The sequence below is a fragment of the Hyperolius riggenbachi genome, chromosome 2 (assembly GCF_040937935.1).
Source record: "Hyperolius riggenbachi isolate aHypRig1 chromosome 2, aHypRig1.pri, whole genome shotgun sequence".
NCBI lineage: Eukaryota > Metazoa > Chordata > Amphibia > Anura > Hyperoliidae > Hyperolius > Hyperolius riggenbachi.
Window position 1 is genome coordinate 465,982,563 of NC_090647.1, and position 18,527 is coordinate 466,001,089.

At 43.8% G+C, this 18,527-nt stretch overlaps 1 protein-coding gene across 1 annotated transcript in view; it reads left to right on the forward strand.

The window, feature by feature from the left end:
* The window catches only part of LOC137544831 (myeloperoxidase-like), a 42,301-nt gene extending 25,935 nt beyond the window's left edge, over positions 1–16,366 (forward strand). The window contains exons 11-14 of the mRNA XM_068265923.1: positions 2,731–2,901; positions 3,877–4,114; positions 13,533–13,741; positions 14,798–16,366. Of these exons, the coding sequence (XP_068122024.1) occupies positions 2,731–2,901; positions 3,877–4,114; positions 13,533–13,734 (611 nt within the window). The 3' untranslated portion in view covers positions 13,735–13,741; positions 14,798–16,366. The remainder of the gene's footprint in view (positions 1–2,730; positions 2,902–3,876; positions 4,115–13,532; positions 13,742–14,797) is intronic.
* The last annotated feature ends 2,161 nt before the right edge of the window (positions 16,367–18,527 follow it).

Below are 18,527 nucleotides of genomic sequence, written 5' to 3' on the forward strand. Positions count from 1 at the left end.
AGCGGAGCCTTCAGGCTCCGAGCGGCGTTTGCCACTCGGGAGACCGTTAGACGGCGTAACCACCATCCAATTACATGTACAGCGCTGCAATCTGCAAAAAAAAACAAAAAAACAAACAATTATTTTTAATAAAAAAAAAACCACACAAACAAACAAATAAATAAACAAACAAACATTGGGAGCCCTTAAAGAGTAAGTGTTGTGAAAATCTTAAAATTTAAAATACATACAAATACTTCCAGAGTAAAATGAGCCATAAATTACTTCTCTCCTATGTTTCTGTCACTTACAGTAGGTAGTAAAAGTCTGACATTACTGACAGGTTTTGGGCTAGTCTATTTCTCCATAGAGGATTCTCAGCATGGCCTTTATTCTTTATAAAGACATTCCCTGAAAAAGATTTATACAAAGGTGCTGGCCAGCCTCCCTGCTCGCTGCATACTATTTTGGCAGTTGGACGGAGCAACTGCCATTCACTAAGTGCTTTTAAAAATAAAGAAAACCCTGAGAACCCCCCTATGAGAAGATGAGCTAGTCCAAAACATGTTGGTAAAGTCAGATTTCGACTACTTACTGTAAGTGACAGCAACATAGGAGGAAAGTAATTTATGGCTCATGTTACTCTGGGAGAAATGTACTTCTTATTTGTATGTGTTTTAAATTTTAAGATTTTCGTGACAGTTCCTCTTTAAAGCCGCAGTGGCCAATTTAATGCAAAATGGCCTGGTCTTTAGGGGGGTTTAACACTGAGGTCCTCAAGTGGTTAAATCAATAGTTGAATATTATTTATTTGCAGTCAGAATGACTACAGGGTCGTGCACGAAAGACCGGCCCAGCTGCGACAACTGTCACAAACGCGAGTATGCAGGCAAATGCCGTGCGTATGTATATGTACCCTGCCGATGAGTTTGGCGCAGGGTGAGCCGAATGACTTGCAGCTCACGCTCCGGGCAGAGTTAAACATTATTCCCCCACTTAATCATAGCAACTCAGAGGGAGAAGTAATTCACGTCTGGCAATCGCTGTAAGCCCGAATTACCCGTGCATGGGCAGCAGACTATAGCATTACTGCTAAAGTGGCTTCCAGGTCAGGCGCTAAGCGGTCAGGGCACGTCGCCGAAACCACCTGCCTAAAATATCGGCTGGTCTCCGTGCTCCTCATGTTCTTGATCCATGCTTGCGTGTCCTCACCAGTTTTTGTATTTTCTGCCATTATTTATTTATTTAAGTATTTATATAGCGCCAACATATTACGCAGCGCTGTACAGAGTATATAGTCTTGTCACTAACTGTCCCTCTGAGTGGCTCACAATCTAGTCCCTACCATAGTCATATGTCTATGTATGTATAGTGTAATGCATGTATCATAGTCTAGGGCCAAATTTACGGGGAAGCCAATTAACTTACCTGTATGTTTTTGGGATGTGGGAGGAAATCAGAATGCCCGGATGAAACCCACACAGATACAGGGAGAACATACAAACTCCTCGCAGATATTGACCTGGCTGGGATTCAAACTGGGGACCCAGCGCTGCAAGGCAAGAGCGCTAACCACTACGCCACCAGGCTGCCCAAGAAGAAGAAAGCCCGGGAAGAAAAAAGCCAAGGTTACATGGTTAGCTGTGTAATCTCAAATTAACCTTCTTAGTGGTAATCACGAGTCCAGCTCGGGGTGGAAAAAACAAGCCAGGAGTGGTAACCCCGAGCTGGATTCGTGGTAGCCGATGGGAGATCTATGCAGAGCAATGCGTGCAGCGGTTGTTTTTACTCACCTCCCGGAGGGGTCCGATGTCAGCCGCCTTTCTTCTTCCTCTCCACGAGGCTCTGCTTCCCCCTGGTGAGATCACCGTGATGACAGACAGTGATCTCACTATAGGGTAACAGCGCCACCCGGACGACAGAGGGAAAACTGCAGCGCTGGATACCAGGGAAGTGAGTGAGTGCTAGGCTGCTGCAGATATCTCTAGCAGCATGATATTTTTTTTTATATTTAGTTTTAAGGTCTAAAAGCACTGGATCTGGAAATAATCATACTGCCAAGGGGGTTTAATAATAATAATCTCAGTGCAAGCCAGCCGATGGCATTTGTGTTCCTGTTTTGTTCTTCTTGGCACCAGTCTCATAGATGGTGCATTGGGATCTCCATTCATTTCAGACAGATTACAGCACAGAAAACCTTTTCACTCAAGATGCATTTTGGAATAGACCATGGGAACTATGTTTTCGCAAAATGATTTTTTTTCATGTCAATGTGGGACTGATTTAACTCTGAACCCCAAACTTAGGCCAATTGCAATCTGGAAATATATACCGTACATTGGTGATATGATGTTATCTCAATTGGAGCAGCCAGACATTTTATATTCTGTGTAATAACAAGATTAGTTTCAGATTAAGGCTACTGTTCAAACCATTGTTAAAGACAGATTAAAGGTTAAGATCAGGCATGCAGTATGAGTACTGGTTAGTTAGTTAGTTAGTTAGTTAGTTAGTTAGTTAGTTAGTTAGTTAGCTAGACATACCCAAGGGTTAGAGTATTAGAGTTAGATATAGGAAGTGGGTTAGGGACAATTTTACACAGAGCCAAACAACGGTGCTCTGAAGAGTTTGGACAGAAAGTCCTATTGCCCCGTTCTTTGTGCCAAAATCCAATAGAGAAATAGCAATTTTGTTGTATTACTGGCATAACCTGTACAATTCTTTCATCTTCTGTTTTCATGTTTTGTGAAGGTGGAATTGATCCTCTGCTTCGTGGACTTATGGCAAACCGAGCTAAGCTGAACCGCCAGAACCAGCTAGTGGTGGATGAGTTAAGAGAGCGCCTTTTCCAGCTCTTCAAGCGAGTTGGTCTTGATTTACCAGCCATCAACCTGCAAAGAGGCCGTGAACATGGACTGCCAGGTGATTGTCAGAGACACTGAACTTCACTGCAGGCTAAGCATATTGACCGCACTTCATGCAGTAGCTTAGGAACCCAAAACAAAGCTGCAAACATAGCTTGGACCATGTTCAGGAATAATTAATAACATGACCCATTATAGAGTTAAACTTTAGCTCTGAAAGCTAGGCTAGTTACTGAAATACGTCTTATAGATGTTGTTTTTGGATTGATTTGGTTAGAGCGTGATGCCACATAGTTAAGTATATGGGGAGGGCATTTAGGCTAATACATGTAATTTACAAGGCTGGTAAATTTCACAGTTGATAATGGCCTGATTTTCTAATTTTTGTAGCAAAACTCACTTTAATTGAGAGAAAAGATTGGCACTAGATGCTGCTGAAGGGTCACAGGCAATCCTGGATTGTGTACCACAAATCATGTGCTCCCAGAATGCCACAATTTCAACGTACTAATGGAAGGAAAAGTTGAGGCACTGTGAAATGCAAACATGTCACACTAGCCTCTGAGGAAGCTTTTTTTTTTAAAGGAAAACGGCTGTCAGACTCGCTTCACTTCCGCTGCATACCCCAATGTTTGTATTCTGTGAATAAAAGGTACTGCTGCATTTCACAGTGCCTCAACTTTTCCTTCCATTAGTATGTTGGCATTTTCTAACTCATTGATCCTCAATACCTGTCCTCAATTTATTTAAAAACATATTCACTGAGAGTTTCAGGCGCATAACAAATAAACAGCAGTGGAACTGTTAATTACCCTAGTAACCCTAGTTACCATAGTAACCCTCACTGTGGTCTGATATGGCCCAGAGTTACAAATCTTTCTTATTTTTTTATTTTTATTTTTTTTTAGTAAATCTAAGCTAGCCGTGTGTTTGATTTACATTTATTAGAAACCTGCAATTATACACTTGGCTTCAGGGTTGAAACATTTTCCTTCAGTTGCACTTTGTATCCAATTACATATTTTTGTCTCAGGATACAACGCCTGGCGGAGGTTTTGTGGATTTTCCGCTCCACGCAATTTGCAAGAGTTGGCTGCTGTGCTGAACAACCAAGAACTTGCTCAAAAGTTCATAAATCTTTATGGAACGCCGGAAAATATTGATATCTGGGTTGGTGGAGTCGCTGAGCCTCTAGTCCCTAATGGCAGAATTGGGCGGCTGCTCACCTGCTTGATTGGAAACCAGCTCCGCAGAGCTCGAGATGGAGACAGGTAGACAATATTTAGACACTGTTAACATGCTCTCCTCTTGCTACTTCTTCTGTCCTCTCATTCTCTCATATTCTCACTCTTGTCTCAGAAGAGTCTACATAGTTATTACCTAACAGTGCCAAAATCTGGTATACATTTGCTTGTAAAAGGCCTCACATTGTGCTGGACCCAACAATACACCTCGCAGGGCATTTACACCAATGCATTGGAGGCATGGAGTGGAATAAAACAAAAAATAAGAAGACTACTCAGACAATAATGTTGACAAAGCACACTATGGGCTTGATTCACAAAGCGGTGCTAACTGTTAGCACGCCTGTGAAAACCCCCTTAGCACGTCTAAACGAGCTTTTCGCGCATAAAACTTTATGCGCGTAAAACTTTACGCGCGTAAAACTTTATGCGCACACTGCACAGAGCGCAGGGCGCACCGCGCGAAGTGCCCATTAAAGCCTATGGGACTTAGCGCGCATAAAACTTTGCGCACGTAAAATTTTGCGCGCACAAAGTTAGCACGTGATCTGATTGAGAAATCCGGTGCTAACCAACTTAGCACCCTAGTTAGCACGTCTAAAGAGATTTAGACGTGCTAAGTAGGTTAGCACCGCTTTGTAAATCAAGCCCTATGGGTGGCATTGCCCCCCCCCCCCTATTCGTAATGTCTAGGAAAACTGTTTCAGGCCTCATTCACACCTAAAATCCGAAAACGCAAATGCAAGCATTCTGAGTTTTTGTGGGCTTCCTGGCCCTCCACTGCGCGCTGCATTTCTGGTAAAAGCTTTTCTAAGTGCTTTTCCAGAGCGGTTTTGTAATTCACTCTCTGACGCAAGTCAGGAAGTGAACTCTTTGATCTGGAAAATAATAAATACAATATATTTATTCTAAAGAATGCAAACGCAATCACCGCATAAAGCGTTTTTTTTTTTAGCATTTAGCGCTCTTTCTATACCTTCCATTATAGCAAAAACGCCCAAGAAATGGTACAGGCACCGCTGTGCTGAACGCACAGCCCACTAACCATGCTGATCTAAACCTTCTCATAGGAATTCATTGCACAAGCGTTTTGTGGGCGATTTAAAAAATCGCCTGCACATGAAAAAAGGCTGAAAACGCCCCTAGTGTGAACGAGCCCGAAAGGAGATCTCACTGACCTACCAAATGCAGGTTGATCCAGATCCATATATAGCTTTGTTTGGTCAGAAGATCACCCAACTTTCCAAATGTCAGATCACGTTGGCCACCCTAATCTGTGCAAGCACTAGATGCATAATAGCCAGACATTGGAATGGTCTTCTGCCTCACTATTGTGTTTTACGTGACAGAATCTGGTGGGTCTATCACATGGAGCAGATCTTTCTTATCTGAGACATTTCACCCGTTGCGAGCACTTTATACGTAACTTGTATGCACTGTTTTGCACTAATTGGGGCATTTTTGCCCATTTTGGATATTATGCATTTTATATTCGCTGTTTACAATTTAACTTATGCTGTATAAATTGCCTTTTGTAATGCTGTTTTAAAAATTTATTAAAAATGAAAGTAAAACAAGAAATTAAGGATATTTTGTACCCTCTAAGCCAACCTGACAGAAAGCTCTAACAGAATAAATTAAGTGCTGGGGCCTTTGTTGGAAGATCTAGAACCCCCCCCCCCCCCCCCCCCCCCCCCCCCCCCCATGAACACAGCTGAGATTCCACAATATTTATGTGTATTATAGGGACAGGGATCCAAATATTGGACCAATCAGCCATCCGAGCTGCATTGTAGGCTTTTGAGTTGGAGGTTTATCATTTATTGGATTCTGCAGGTTAATTTGAACATAGAGTTAGTGTAATGGTTAGGTTGATTTAGGGGTTAAAATTAGGGATCAGTGCTCTAAAATAATATTAGGCTACTACTATTTAGGGCTTCATGGTTATAGTTAAGAGATACGGGAAATATAGTATAAGGGTGCCCATACATTACGTTGAATTATTGCTGATATACAGCAGATTTGATCACGTCAATCGAATCTGCTGTAAAATTGATAATGCAAACGCTGACCGGTCGACCGATTTCCACCCGAAATTGTTAGATTCAGTCGATCTGTCCAGGTGGAATTTTTTTTCCGATCGCCGCCGGGTCAGGAGCGTGTTGTTAGCGGCATTGGATTCGGCGATGACGGATGCAGCAATACATCACCTGTCCGCCGGCGCGAGTCCCCAGGTTCATGCTGTCCCTTTCTCCCGCTGGTCATCTTCTCCATCTCCTCTTCACTTCCTGTCCCATCCTGTGAGAAGGGGAAGTTCAAACAGTAAAGCGCCCTCTACTGTTTGAACTTCCGCTCAGTACAGGAAGTGGAGAGAAGATGGAGAAGAAGGCCAGCCGGAGAAAGGGACAGCACGAACCTGGGGACTCGTGCCGGCAGACAGGTGATGTATTGCTGCTGGCTGGGGGAACAGGTGCGGTGAGGCAGGCAAAGGCAGCAGCAACTCCAGAGGTTGTGAATCGATTTCATGCTGAAATTGAATCAAAACCTGTGTGCAGTGTATGGGCAGCGATTAGATCCCTCTCTGTTTAGATTCGATCAGAGAGGGATCTATCTGTTAGTCGATCTGGTGGCAATCAACCAGTGTATGGCAGCCTTTAGTTAATTTGCTAGAGACCAGTATGTATTCCAGGATATTTTTAGGTACATTTAGAGCAGGGATGTAGTACTCCAGTCCTCAATGCATACGAAAGATAATGGCGCTGGAGACTTGGTCGCAGGATACAGCCGGTATATGGCTGATCCTGCTGCACAAGTCCCGGCCGTATTAAATACTATTCCCCCTCCAGGCCGCCATGGATAGTGGGGAATGAAATAATTCAGCTTCCAGCAATTGCTGGAAGCTGAATTATTATGTGTTAAAAGTAACTTCAGCTCCGTCTTCTGATGGCACTGAAGTTACTCCCTGTCCCTGCTATAATTCCCATTACCGCCGATGGTGGCGCCAGCTGCGCCCAAATCTCCTGCGCTGCGCCCAAATCTCCTGCGTTTCAGCGTTTTCGTCCTCAAGGGCAGAGGTCCTCACACAATTTTGGCACTGCTGAAATGAATTGATGGGACTGAATCAGGAAGGGCGTGGTTTATCAAGTAGAGCACATTACTTCATTTCTTAATCCTAATCCACATCTGTAACAAGTTTAATAGATCAAGATTTGTTTGTATGAGAACTGAAAAACATTTATCAACGTGTGTTTGAACGTGGAAATAAGATTCTTGCATGTTTGCTACGTGACAGTCAGTGGCGGACACAGCCAGCAGCGGGCCCCTGTGCAAAATTCCAATTGCGGGCCCCCTTGACCCGCCGCGGGAAAAAATGGGTGTGGTGTGGCAATGACTGGATGAGGGCGGAGCTAACTGTAATTTAAAGTGAACCCGGAGTGAGAGTGATATGGAGGCTGCCATATTTATTTCCTTTTAAACAATACTAGTTGCCTGGCAGCCCTGCTGATCTATTTGGCTGCAGTAATGAACTGAATTACACCAGAAACAAGCATGCAGCTAATCTTCTCAGTTCTGACAATATTGTCAGAAACCCTTGACCTGCTGCATGCTTGTTCAGGGTCTATGGTTGAAAGAATAAGAGGCAGAGGACCAGCACGGCAGCCAGGCAACTGGTATTGCTTTAAAGGAGATAAATATGGCAGCCTCAATATTATTCTCACCTCAGGTTCCCTTTAAAAGTGCAACGCAAAGACAGTGGGCCCAAGTTTTGGTGACCCTTTCCCCAGAAAATTCACATATTTGTGCATGTTTTCTCAAGAAAATACACATAATGTGAGCAGATTTGCCCAGAAAATACGTTCAATCATGTCGGCAGATTAGACCAGAAAATATATTCAATCATGTTGGCAGATTTGACCAAAAAACACGTTCAATCATGTGGCAAATTTGACTAGAAAACGCGTTCAATCATGTCGGCAGATTTGACCAGAAAATACGTGCAATCATGTGGCAGATTTGACTAGAAAATACGTGCAATCATGTCGGCAGATTTGCCCAGAAAATACATGTAATCATGTCCGCAGATTTGCCCAGAAAATACATGCAATCATGTCGGCAGATTAGCCCAGAAAATATATGCAATCATGTCGGCAGATTTGAAAAGAAAATACGTGCAATCATGTGGCAGATTTGACCAGAAAATACGTGCAATCATGTCGGCAGATTTGACCATAAAATACATTCAATCATGTTGGCAGATTTGACCAAAAAACACGTTCGATCATGTGGCAGATTAGACCAGAAAACGCGTTTCGTCATGTCAGCAGATTTGACCAGAAAATACGTGCAATCATGTCGGCAGATTTGCCCAGAAAATGCATGCAATCATGTAGCAGATTTGACCAGAAAATACATGCAATCATGTCGGCAGATTTGCCCAGAAAACACATGCAATCATGTAGCAGATTTGACCAGAAAATACATGCAATCATGTCGGCAGATTTGCCCAGAAAATACATGCAATCATATGGCAGACCTGCCCAGAACATACACCTGCTAATATAAATAAAAAAAAAACATTTACTGACCTGCAGCAGCAGACCTCCTGACCCAGCCTCCGTCCGGTGCGCAGCTCCCATGGGTGGGTGGGTAGGTAGCCTGGTGGGTGGTTGGGTGGGTGGGTGGGTAGGTAGGTAGCCTGGTGGGTGGGTAGGTAGGTAGGTAGCCTGGTGGGTGGGTAGGTAGGTAGCCTGGTGGGTGGGTAGGTAGGTAGCCTGGTGGGTGGGTAGATAGGTAGGTAGCCTGGTGGGTGGGTAGATAGGTAGGTAGCCGGGTGGGTGGATAGGTAGCCTGGTGGGTGGGTGGGTGGGTGGGTGGGTAGGTAGGTAGGTAGCCTGGTGGGTGGGTAGGTAGGTAGCCTGGCGGGTGGGTAGGTAGGTAGGTAGCCTGGTGGGTAGGTAGGTAGCCCAGTGGGTGGGTGGGTAGGTAGGTAGCCTGGTGGGTGGGTAGGTAGGTAGCCTGGTGGGTTAGTAAGTAGGTAGCCTGGTGGGTGGGTGGGTAGGTAGCCTGGTGGGTGGGTAGGTAGGTAGCCTGGTGGGTAGGTAGGTAGCCTGGTGGGTAGGCAGATAGCCTGGTGGGTGGGTAGGTAGGTAGCCTGGTGGGTGGGTAGGTAGGTAGCCTGGTGAGTGGGTGGGTGGGTAGGTAGGTAGCCAGGTGGGTGGGTAGGTAGGTAGGTAGCCAGGTGGGTGGGTAGGTAGGTAGGTAGCCTGGTGGGTGGGTGGGTAGGTAGGTAGGTAGCCTGGTGGGTGGGTGGGTGGGTGGGTGGGTAGGTAGGTAGCCGGGTGGGTAGGTAGGTAGGTAGCCAGGTGGGTGGGTAGGTAGGTAGGTAGCCTGGTGGGTGGGTGCATAGGTAGGTAGCCTGGTGGGTGGGTAGGTAGGTAGGTAGCCTGGTGGGTGGGTAGGTAGCCTGGTGGGTAGGTAGGTAGCCTGGTGGGTGGGTAGGTAGGTAGCCTGGTGGGAGGGGTGGGTAGGTAGGTAGCCTGGAGGGTAGGTAGGTAGCCTGGTGGGGGGTAGCCGGGTAGCTGGTGGGCTAATAGGTAGCTAGCCTGTGGGGATGGGGGGCCCAACTCCAATCCTCCCTCCCTCACCTCGGGGGGCCCCCCGCCCGGTACGCGCGGCGGAAGAGCGGAAAATATAGGAAGTCTCTGGCGGTTTCAGCAGGAGCTAGAGGTTCAGCCGCCTGGTCTACGCTGTCTCCTCTCCTCTGTATGTCGCTCGCTACTTCCTGGTTTAGTAGCGAGCGGCATACAGAGGAGAGGAGACAGTGTAGACCAGGCGGCTGAACCTCTAGCACCTGTTGGAACTGCCGGAGCCTCCCTATATCTGCCGCTCTTCCGCCACATGAGGGGATGCCCCGAGGTGAGGGGGGGATAGGAGTCGGGGCCCCCAAGGGAAAAAAAAATAATAATACAAAAAAACAGCAATACTTAATGGGCCCCTGAAGCAACGGAACTTCAGGGGCCCTCGTGCGGTGGCACGGCCTGCACGGCCGTATGTCCGCCCCTGGTGACAGTCACTCTTCGACAGCAATTCTAAGACTTGTTTCTGCCACTGGTATTGAATGTTGTACTTCAGAAAGTATTCTAGAAGAATTTAGAATATCTCTTTTAACTGACTTTTTTAGTCACTGTTAATGACCTGAGTTAAATGATTCTGATAGACTATTACTTGATGCTCCCTTAACTGTAAGTGAAATATCAGAGGCCATTAAGAGTCTTAAACCTATTAAGACCCCTGGGCTTGATGGTATCCCTTCTGAGTGGTATATAAAGAGTAGAGCCCATACCTCTCCTAAACTCCTTCAAACTTGTAAAGTACTATGGGCGTGGGCACTTTACCGGATTCCATGCCTGAAGCTCATATTACCCTTCTTTTGAAGCCGGGGAAAGTCCAGATTCCTGTGATTCTTAAGACCAAACTGGCTGTATCCCATCTCGCTCTACTAAATTAAATATTAGGAGACTTTTTGCAAACCTGCAGCATACTCATAGTAACACTGGCTTTAGAGTCCTCCTTGCTCTTGATACAAACAAAGCGTTTGATACGGTTTCATGGCAATATCTCTTTGCTGTTATGGATGCTTTTAAATTTGGAAACACTTTTCTGAAATGAGTTCAACTTTTATATACTGAACCTCTGTCACACCTTCGGGTAAATGCGCTTATTTCCGCTCCATTTAATATTGGTAGGGGCACCCGGCAGGTTGTCCCCTATCTCCCCTGCTGTTTGCCCTCGCCATGGAGCCTTTGGCAGCCTTTATATAAGAAGATTCGGGTAATGGGGGATGGGTTATTAAGAGGGTTCACGAAAACATTTCGTTATATGCAGATGATGTATTATTATACTTAGACAACCCTGGACCTTTGTTGCGGAGAATGCTGCAGGTATACAAGAGATTTGGTGAGATTTCCGGGTTAAAAGTAAATTGGTCCAACACTGTCCTCTATCCCGTTGACCAAGTATCCTTAAATGCTTTACCTCAAAATTTTCCACTTCAAGTTAGTCACTCATTTCGTTATCTGGGCGTTGTAGTTCCTAAAAATAATGCATCCTATCTACAAAATGTCTTGCTCACTGTTCTCAATAGAGTAGAAGAGAAACTTAAAATATGCCCCTGGATCTTATGGGATGGGTTAATACTATTAAAATGGTAATAAATCCTAAATTACTGTATATATTATTGATCTCCCCTATTTGGGTTCCAAACTCATACTTTTCTAAACTTAATAGTATGGTTCAAAGTTTCCTGTGGTCTAATCGCATCCCTAGGCTCTCTATTGACACATTACGGTTACCATTCAATAAAGGTGGTCTAGCCCTTCCCCATTTTCAGTTGTATTATTATGCTGCACAACTTACATATATATTCAGGTGGTTACACAATATCAGAAATGACGCTGCCCAAGATGCAGAGGTTGACATGGCGCACTCATATGAATCCTTATGTAATACGATTTACAGAGGTGACGTTTTTGCTATAGAAGGTATTGATATTCTGAAATACTCCTTGCGTATTTTTCGTAAGTGTCAAACTTTGGTTGGGGATGATGGCTCACGTATTTCTCCAAGTGCCCTCATATGGAGCAACCCTAAACTGCCTGAATTTTTATCTCTTACTGAACCCGGTTTTTGGATTGGATATGGAGTCAAATATACCAATCATTTGTTTATCAATGATAAATTTAAAACCTGGCCTTAATTGGTCTCTGAATTTGGTATTCCTGCGCCTTTCCGTTTTCAATATTTTCAGTTGCGCCATGTGACCTCTGCACTATTTGGTAGCCTAAGGGCCTGTTTCCACTAGGAGCGGTGCGATGCGGCTACATAGCCGCATCACACCGCGGGTGTCCTGAAACATATGCACGGCAATAGAAGAGTTTTCACTGTGTGCATGTTGTGCGGAGCGATGCGGAGCGATCCGAGAATCTTCAGCATGCTGCAGAATCTCGCACGGCCGCATCCGCCCCAGCTGCGTCCCATCTCTTCAATTCAATTCCGCACCGGGAGATGCGGAAGTGATGCGGCCGGCGGTGGAAGTGATGCGATGCGGCTAGGTAGCTGCATTCGCATCACTTAGTAGTGGAAACGGGCCCTTACTGTGTCCTTGTTCCCAAGTACAGTAGAAACGTGGCTTTTTAGATAATAACTCAGAGAAGCTCATATCCAGATATTACTTCAATTTAATTCCACACAATTATGAGCACAGGTTGACTAAAGCCAGAGTCAGATGAGCAAATTGGGGAGAGGAAATTACTAATTCTGAATGATTTGAATGGATTTTGAGGAGTCCTACATGAAGACCATGATTAGTTCTCATGATAAGCTAATTCAGATTCGCTGGTTCCATCAAATCTATTTCACACCTCAAAAAATCTCTACATTTTCTAAGGGTACCAGTGACGCTTGTTGGAGATAGAACTGCCCCTTGATTCAAACATTCTGGGATAAAGTTTTAGAATTCTTAAATGACAATCTTGGTCTGTATGTGGTCTCCTCATATAAGATATGTTTGCTGGGCTTGTTAGATGATCTACCTTTTGGCAGTAATAAAAAAAAAACTCCTAGTAAGGAAATTGTTTTACGCTAAAAAGGCTGTTGCATTGGAATGGAGGAGGACTTCTGAATCCTCTCTAACTGTATGGTTAAGACTTGTAAACTCATCTCTTCCTCTGTATCACTTGACCTGGCTAGCGAGAGGAGCTAGTTCTACATTTTCAAGAGTTTGGGATCTGTGGATACATAATTTTGAGTCAGCTACTGACAATCTGGATGTAACACCAAATATTATTGACTCTCTTTCAGTCCTGTTTTCACAGGTATGGGAATGTGCCCCTCCTTTTTTATTTTAATAATTGTTAGCCAAATATCCTGCTTGCTAGAATGTTTTGTATTCTATGTTAATTGCTGATATATTCTTGCATAATGATTGCTTTATTCTGATATGTATGCATCCAATTGTGTCTACTTCTGTATCTGTAATCTACACTGTCAGTTGATCACAACTTATCTTGTTTGTTGTTTGTTTTTGTTGTTTAAAAAACAATAAAAAGATTTTGGAAAAAAAGAAATAGAACTGAAAAACATTAAAAACTTTTGTTATTCACACGGGACAATCTATGGGATTCCAGAAACATCCTATTTAGCTTTAGGTCTGTAGATACAATTGTTTAACTCATCAGTTTATTTTCACTTTTGGTTTGCTTTAAGAAAATTGGAGCAAAATTGGTTCTACAGAACCTAATTGTATTTATTTTTTTCATTTTCCCCAAAAATTAAAGCGAATTCCAAATGATTGCTCTGTTACGGCCCCAGCCTTGCTTCGGCCATGATTGTTCTGCTGTATTTAATAATAAGTAATTAAGCAATAATTGCTTCATATTTTACTTAGGTTCTACTATGAGAGCCCTGGAGTGTTCACTGATGCTCAGAGGAATGCTATAGAAAGAGTGACTTTGGCACGCGTCATTTGTGATAACACCGGGATTACTGAGGTCCCCCGCAATGTCTTTGTGGCAAATCAATACCCTCGAGATTTTCTGAGATGCAACAGAATTACAGCTCTGGACCTAACACCATGGAGGAGGCCTTAATAAAATCGTAAGTTTTATTGTTGTTGGAATGTAAACAGGTGAATCCAGGCTTAATCCTTTTAAATATCATCCACCTTTTGACACTTTACTGACTCTAAAGAAAGGAGGGACTCAAGAAATTATACATTTAAAAAGAAGTGTAAAGGCCCGTACACACGCTCAAGGAAAATACCTGATTGTTGTCTGACTTTCGTGCGTTGGGCAACAATCAGGTGTAAAAATTGTAGCAAAACGACAAGACGAGCGACTGATATCAGGCACTCTGCATGACCCATCCGGCGGATCAACTCACACAACTGTTGGGCTGATATTGTGCAGTTGGCCGTGTGTGTACAATGTTGTTGGAGCGACACCATTGTTGTGAATGTGGCCATGTCATGCATACTGTTGTTTCGCTTGCATGCACAATATGTAAATGAGTTGGTTGTTTAGTTACTCGGTGTGCAGAAAAGATACGTTTTAACAACTTGCACAGTGCACTGGGAGAAGAATTTGCATAATACACAGCCTGGACTAAACCTCACTGGGAGGATGGGCCTTCATACTAATATGCAGCAAAATATAACTATAGGAAGGATTTCGGAGGCTGAAACCAGGATTATTACTGTAAAAGTGGGTATTCTGAATAATTTACTACCAAGGGAATAACTAGACTTAATAGGGCCCCCCTGCAAAAATAATCGCATGGGCCCCCTTGGTCCCCATGACTCCATGCAAGTCACGTGATCAGGAGCCAGAGAATAGCAGCAGAGAGTGTTCTGCTGTGATGCAGCCTCTGGAAGCAGAAAAACATGACATACGCTCCTGTACACTTTTTTTGTGAGTGAACGGGGAGGTTTCTTTGCTAATTGGCTGCACTTGCGGTTGGGGAGAGGGAGAAGGAGGGCCCCCTAAAGCCTTTGGGCTCCCCTGCGATGGCAGGGGTCGCAGGGGTGATTGCTACGCCCTTGTTTACTACAGTCTACTGTATGTCACTGGGGTTCCTCTTTAAAATTGTATCTCAGCCTTGTAAATATGTCTTGCTCATTGCTCACACAATATTCTTGTGTTTTTTCTGTTTCAGATCATGTGTATCCATTCCAGGAGCTAACAATCATCAGAATGACTTATTTTCCCACACGCAACCTCAGCAATTATGTGATTGAATGATGCAGTTGTATTCAGCATTATTAATAATGACCTATTCAAGATGAAATTGTAAGAAGAACAGAGGCGCCAAAAGAATAAAATGTATTAAAAGCTTTAAAATTCTCTTTACCCAAAAATATTGCTCTTGGAATTCTCTTTACCCAAGCCACATCATATAGTTTATTTCACTATGTATGTATTTAGTGGGCTTTGCTGTCTTGGTAAAATACTAGTGGAAAATCGTAACTACTGAAGGGTGATTGTCCTGACAGCAGCTATGGTTCCGTCTTTTCATCTTGAATAGAAAAAAGAAGGGAACACCGAGAGCCCAATATAGTGTAGTATGTACAATAATGGGTATTGAGAGGTATATAAATGAATACACTCACAAGTCAGGGTTACCATATAGGTAACTACTGTATAGGCAGGTGAGGAGATTAGACCTGTCCTCACTCAGGATTAAGATGTCGCTCTCTGTAGATAGGGAGAAGAAAAGAGGGATTCGACCCCTCCACCAGAGGTGGATGCTGATATTGTAAGGAGAACAGAGGCGCCAAAAGAATAAAATGTATTAAAAGCTTTAAAGTTCCTTGGGAGGCGGTGGTGGACTCATCTCGCCGAAGTAGACATAATACCGTCAATTTTAATACAAACAAGTTTATTTATATACTCCAATAAACAGTGCAACGCGTTTCGCAGGTATATTCCCGCTGCTTCAGGCAATAACAAATAGGAGTACACACAGTACAGTCTCAAGGTCACAGAGGCACTTATCGTGTTTCATTCCACAGCTGTATTTTTTAATTTCCATGTTTCTAATTCCTACTTCAGATTTTTCCCATTTAGAAGTTAGTGAGAGCTGATTGGCTGGATTTGGCTTTTATTTCCCTCTGTGGGTTGTGGAGGGTTTTTAAGTGCGTAATTTTGATCCGCAACATGTTGGCACTCTGTGACCGGATCTCTTTATAAAGCCTTGTGTTGGTGAAACTGTGGGTGGTTTTTCAGATATACTATTTTGAAGCCCTGCACAACGAGGTTTGTCAACTATCTGAGAGGTGTTGTACAGTTGAGTGATCTTTCTTTTTGCTTTTGTTTATTGTCATTCTCTTTCTTTTTCTTTTTTTACTGGATATTCAAAGTGAAAGCTCCAGGTAGACAGCTCAATATACAGATATAGATATTGCAACAGATGTGAAATATCCCTCCTGCCCAAATATTTCTATTTTGTTTGGTCACTCCTTTAATTCAAATGATTTGAAGTAGCCCTTTAAAAGCTCACTTTTGGGAGCAGACTGCTTTGCTCAGCTATCTGGCGTCTGCTGTGAACATCAGGTGAACCGACCTACTTGTCTTCAACCAGAACTGCATTTAAGATACATGCTGTGATTTACCCCTGGCAGAAGTATCACTGACCTGTTGAATTACCTCTCATCTCCTTTTCATTGCTCAATGATCAATCTAATGCTGAATACACACGGTGAGTTCCCGCACTCGAATTCCCGCTCGATTCCAGTCGATTCGTTTATTTCCAACATGTCCGATTTTCATTTCGATGCATCGTTAGGTCGATTCGCATGTAAAGTATGCCAAAACGACCTAACGATCCATCGAAATGAAAATCGGACATGTTGGAAATAAACGAATCGTCGGGAATCGAGCGGGAAATCGAGTGTGGGAACGCACTGTGTGTATTCAGCATAAAGCATCCATAGGTTAAATCAGGGGTCCCCAAACTTTTCTGGTCAAGGGCCGAGGTCAACATACTTCCGACTGCTGGGGGGCCGGAACTTACATAAAATGATGTTGAAAAACATTACATTAAATCTACGTATTGATTTCCCCCTTAATCTTGCCCGGAGGAGACCTCCCAGCAGCAGCCATTCAGTCATGAAGAATGTCTTTGTGCACCACACAGTGAAGCGTACCCAGGTGACAACCTGCCATCCAGTTGGACAGCAGTGTCATCTAATGAACCGGATTGGAAGCCAGCGAATGACTGCTCGTTGGCTTCTACAGTATGTGGATGTGTGGCACCAGCACTGCTATTCTATATGTGGGCCACCGATATTTAAAGGTGCAGCGGGCCACATCTATAAGTTATACATTTGGGGCCAGTGAAAATGCCTCAGGGGGCCGCATTCGGCCCGCGGGCCTTAGTTTAAGGAACACTGTGTTAAATGGTGTGGCTACAAATTTATGTCCACGCAAGCTCCTAACTTTGGAAGAGAATCTATAGTGGTGCTGTATGACTCGCCAATGAAGTAGGCTACCAGTGACTCCTGCATAGTCAAGGATGGGGGCGGGGCTGTGCCCATTGTTACCAGCTTGAAGTCAAAGAGGCAGCTCCATGAATAAGAAAAACAATGTTAGTGCAGTCAATTAACTCCAACTTCAATTTTAAACTTGTCAATGTTAGAGCCCTTTTCCATTGCAAAACGCAAGCATTTTTGAACTATTCTGATGTGTGTTTTTTGTACGTTTTTTATGCGTTTCCGTTTTTCTTATCGGCAAGTGTTGTCTTGAATTTTGAAAATAGATATTAGTGGTTAAATCAAAACAAAAGGAAATGCAATTCTATGCGTTTTTCATGTACACTTTTCATTGAAACTCAAACGCATCATAATTGCACAGACATGCGTTTGCGTTTTTTTAAAATTGGAATGCAGCAGTGGAAAAGTTCACCCAAGATTCTTATTTTAAACATGCTGCACTTAAGGATCAGCAAACGCATATGTTTTTGGCAAAAACGCAGCTAGTGGAAAAGGGCCCACAGTTTTTAATTTTACGATACCTGAAGTGACAAGTGACCTGATGAAAAAAAACATGTTTATGTACAGTCCCAATCCTATTTTCAACTAGGCTGTGTTACTGTATGCTTGTTTCTCACTGTGAGGCCCCTATCACACTGGGACATTTTCGTTGCGTTGTGTTACGCCTATTTACCGCAGGGTAACACTGAAGCAATGGGGCATTTCAGATCAGATGTGGTACGATGCGCCAGGAGCATCCGATCTGACGTGACAGCAACTTTTCATTATCAGCAAGCATCCGCGGTGATGTGCAGTGACTGGATGTCATGTAAATCAATGGCTCTGCAGATATTTTATATGGTTTCGTGTTCGCGTTGTGGTATACATGCACTTAAGTGTATGTTTTTGAATACACTTCCTTGCTATTTGTGTTTCCGTCACAGGAAGAGGGCACCATGGAGCCTCACTTAGATTTGATTCACTGCCAGGATTTAAAGGATACGTCCAAGCTAAATAAAAAATAAAAATCCACTTACCTGGGGCTTCCTCCAGCCCCTGGCAGCCGTCCTGTGCCCTTTCCGCAGCTCCTCCTGCGCAGTACAGTTCTGATGACATCAGTGCGACCACGTGAGCTGCACATTGGAGCGCAGAAGAAGCCGACCAGGAAGCCGACCTGGCGAGGTCGGCTTCTGCAGCGGAGGAGACCGGGAGGCACCGGAGCTGCGCTGAGGGCACAGGATGGCTGCTAGGGGCTGGAGGAGGCCCCAGGTAAGTGTTTTTTTATTTTTTATTTAGCATGGACATATATTTTAAATGAAGACGCATTACTGTGCATTGCCGCAGGCATTAAAAGAAATAAAATTCTCTGTTTAAAGGTGCGATGCCATCATCCGGTCGCACTGCAACCAAAACGCT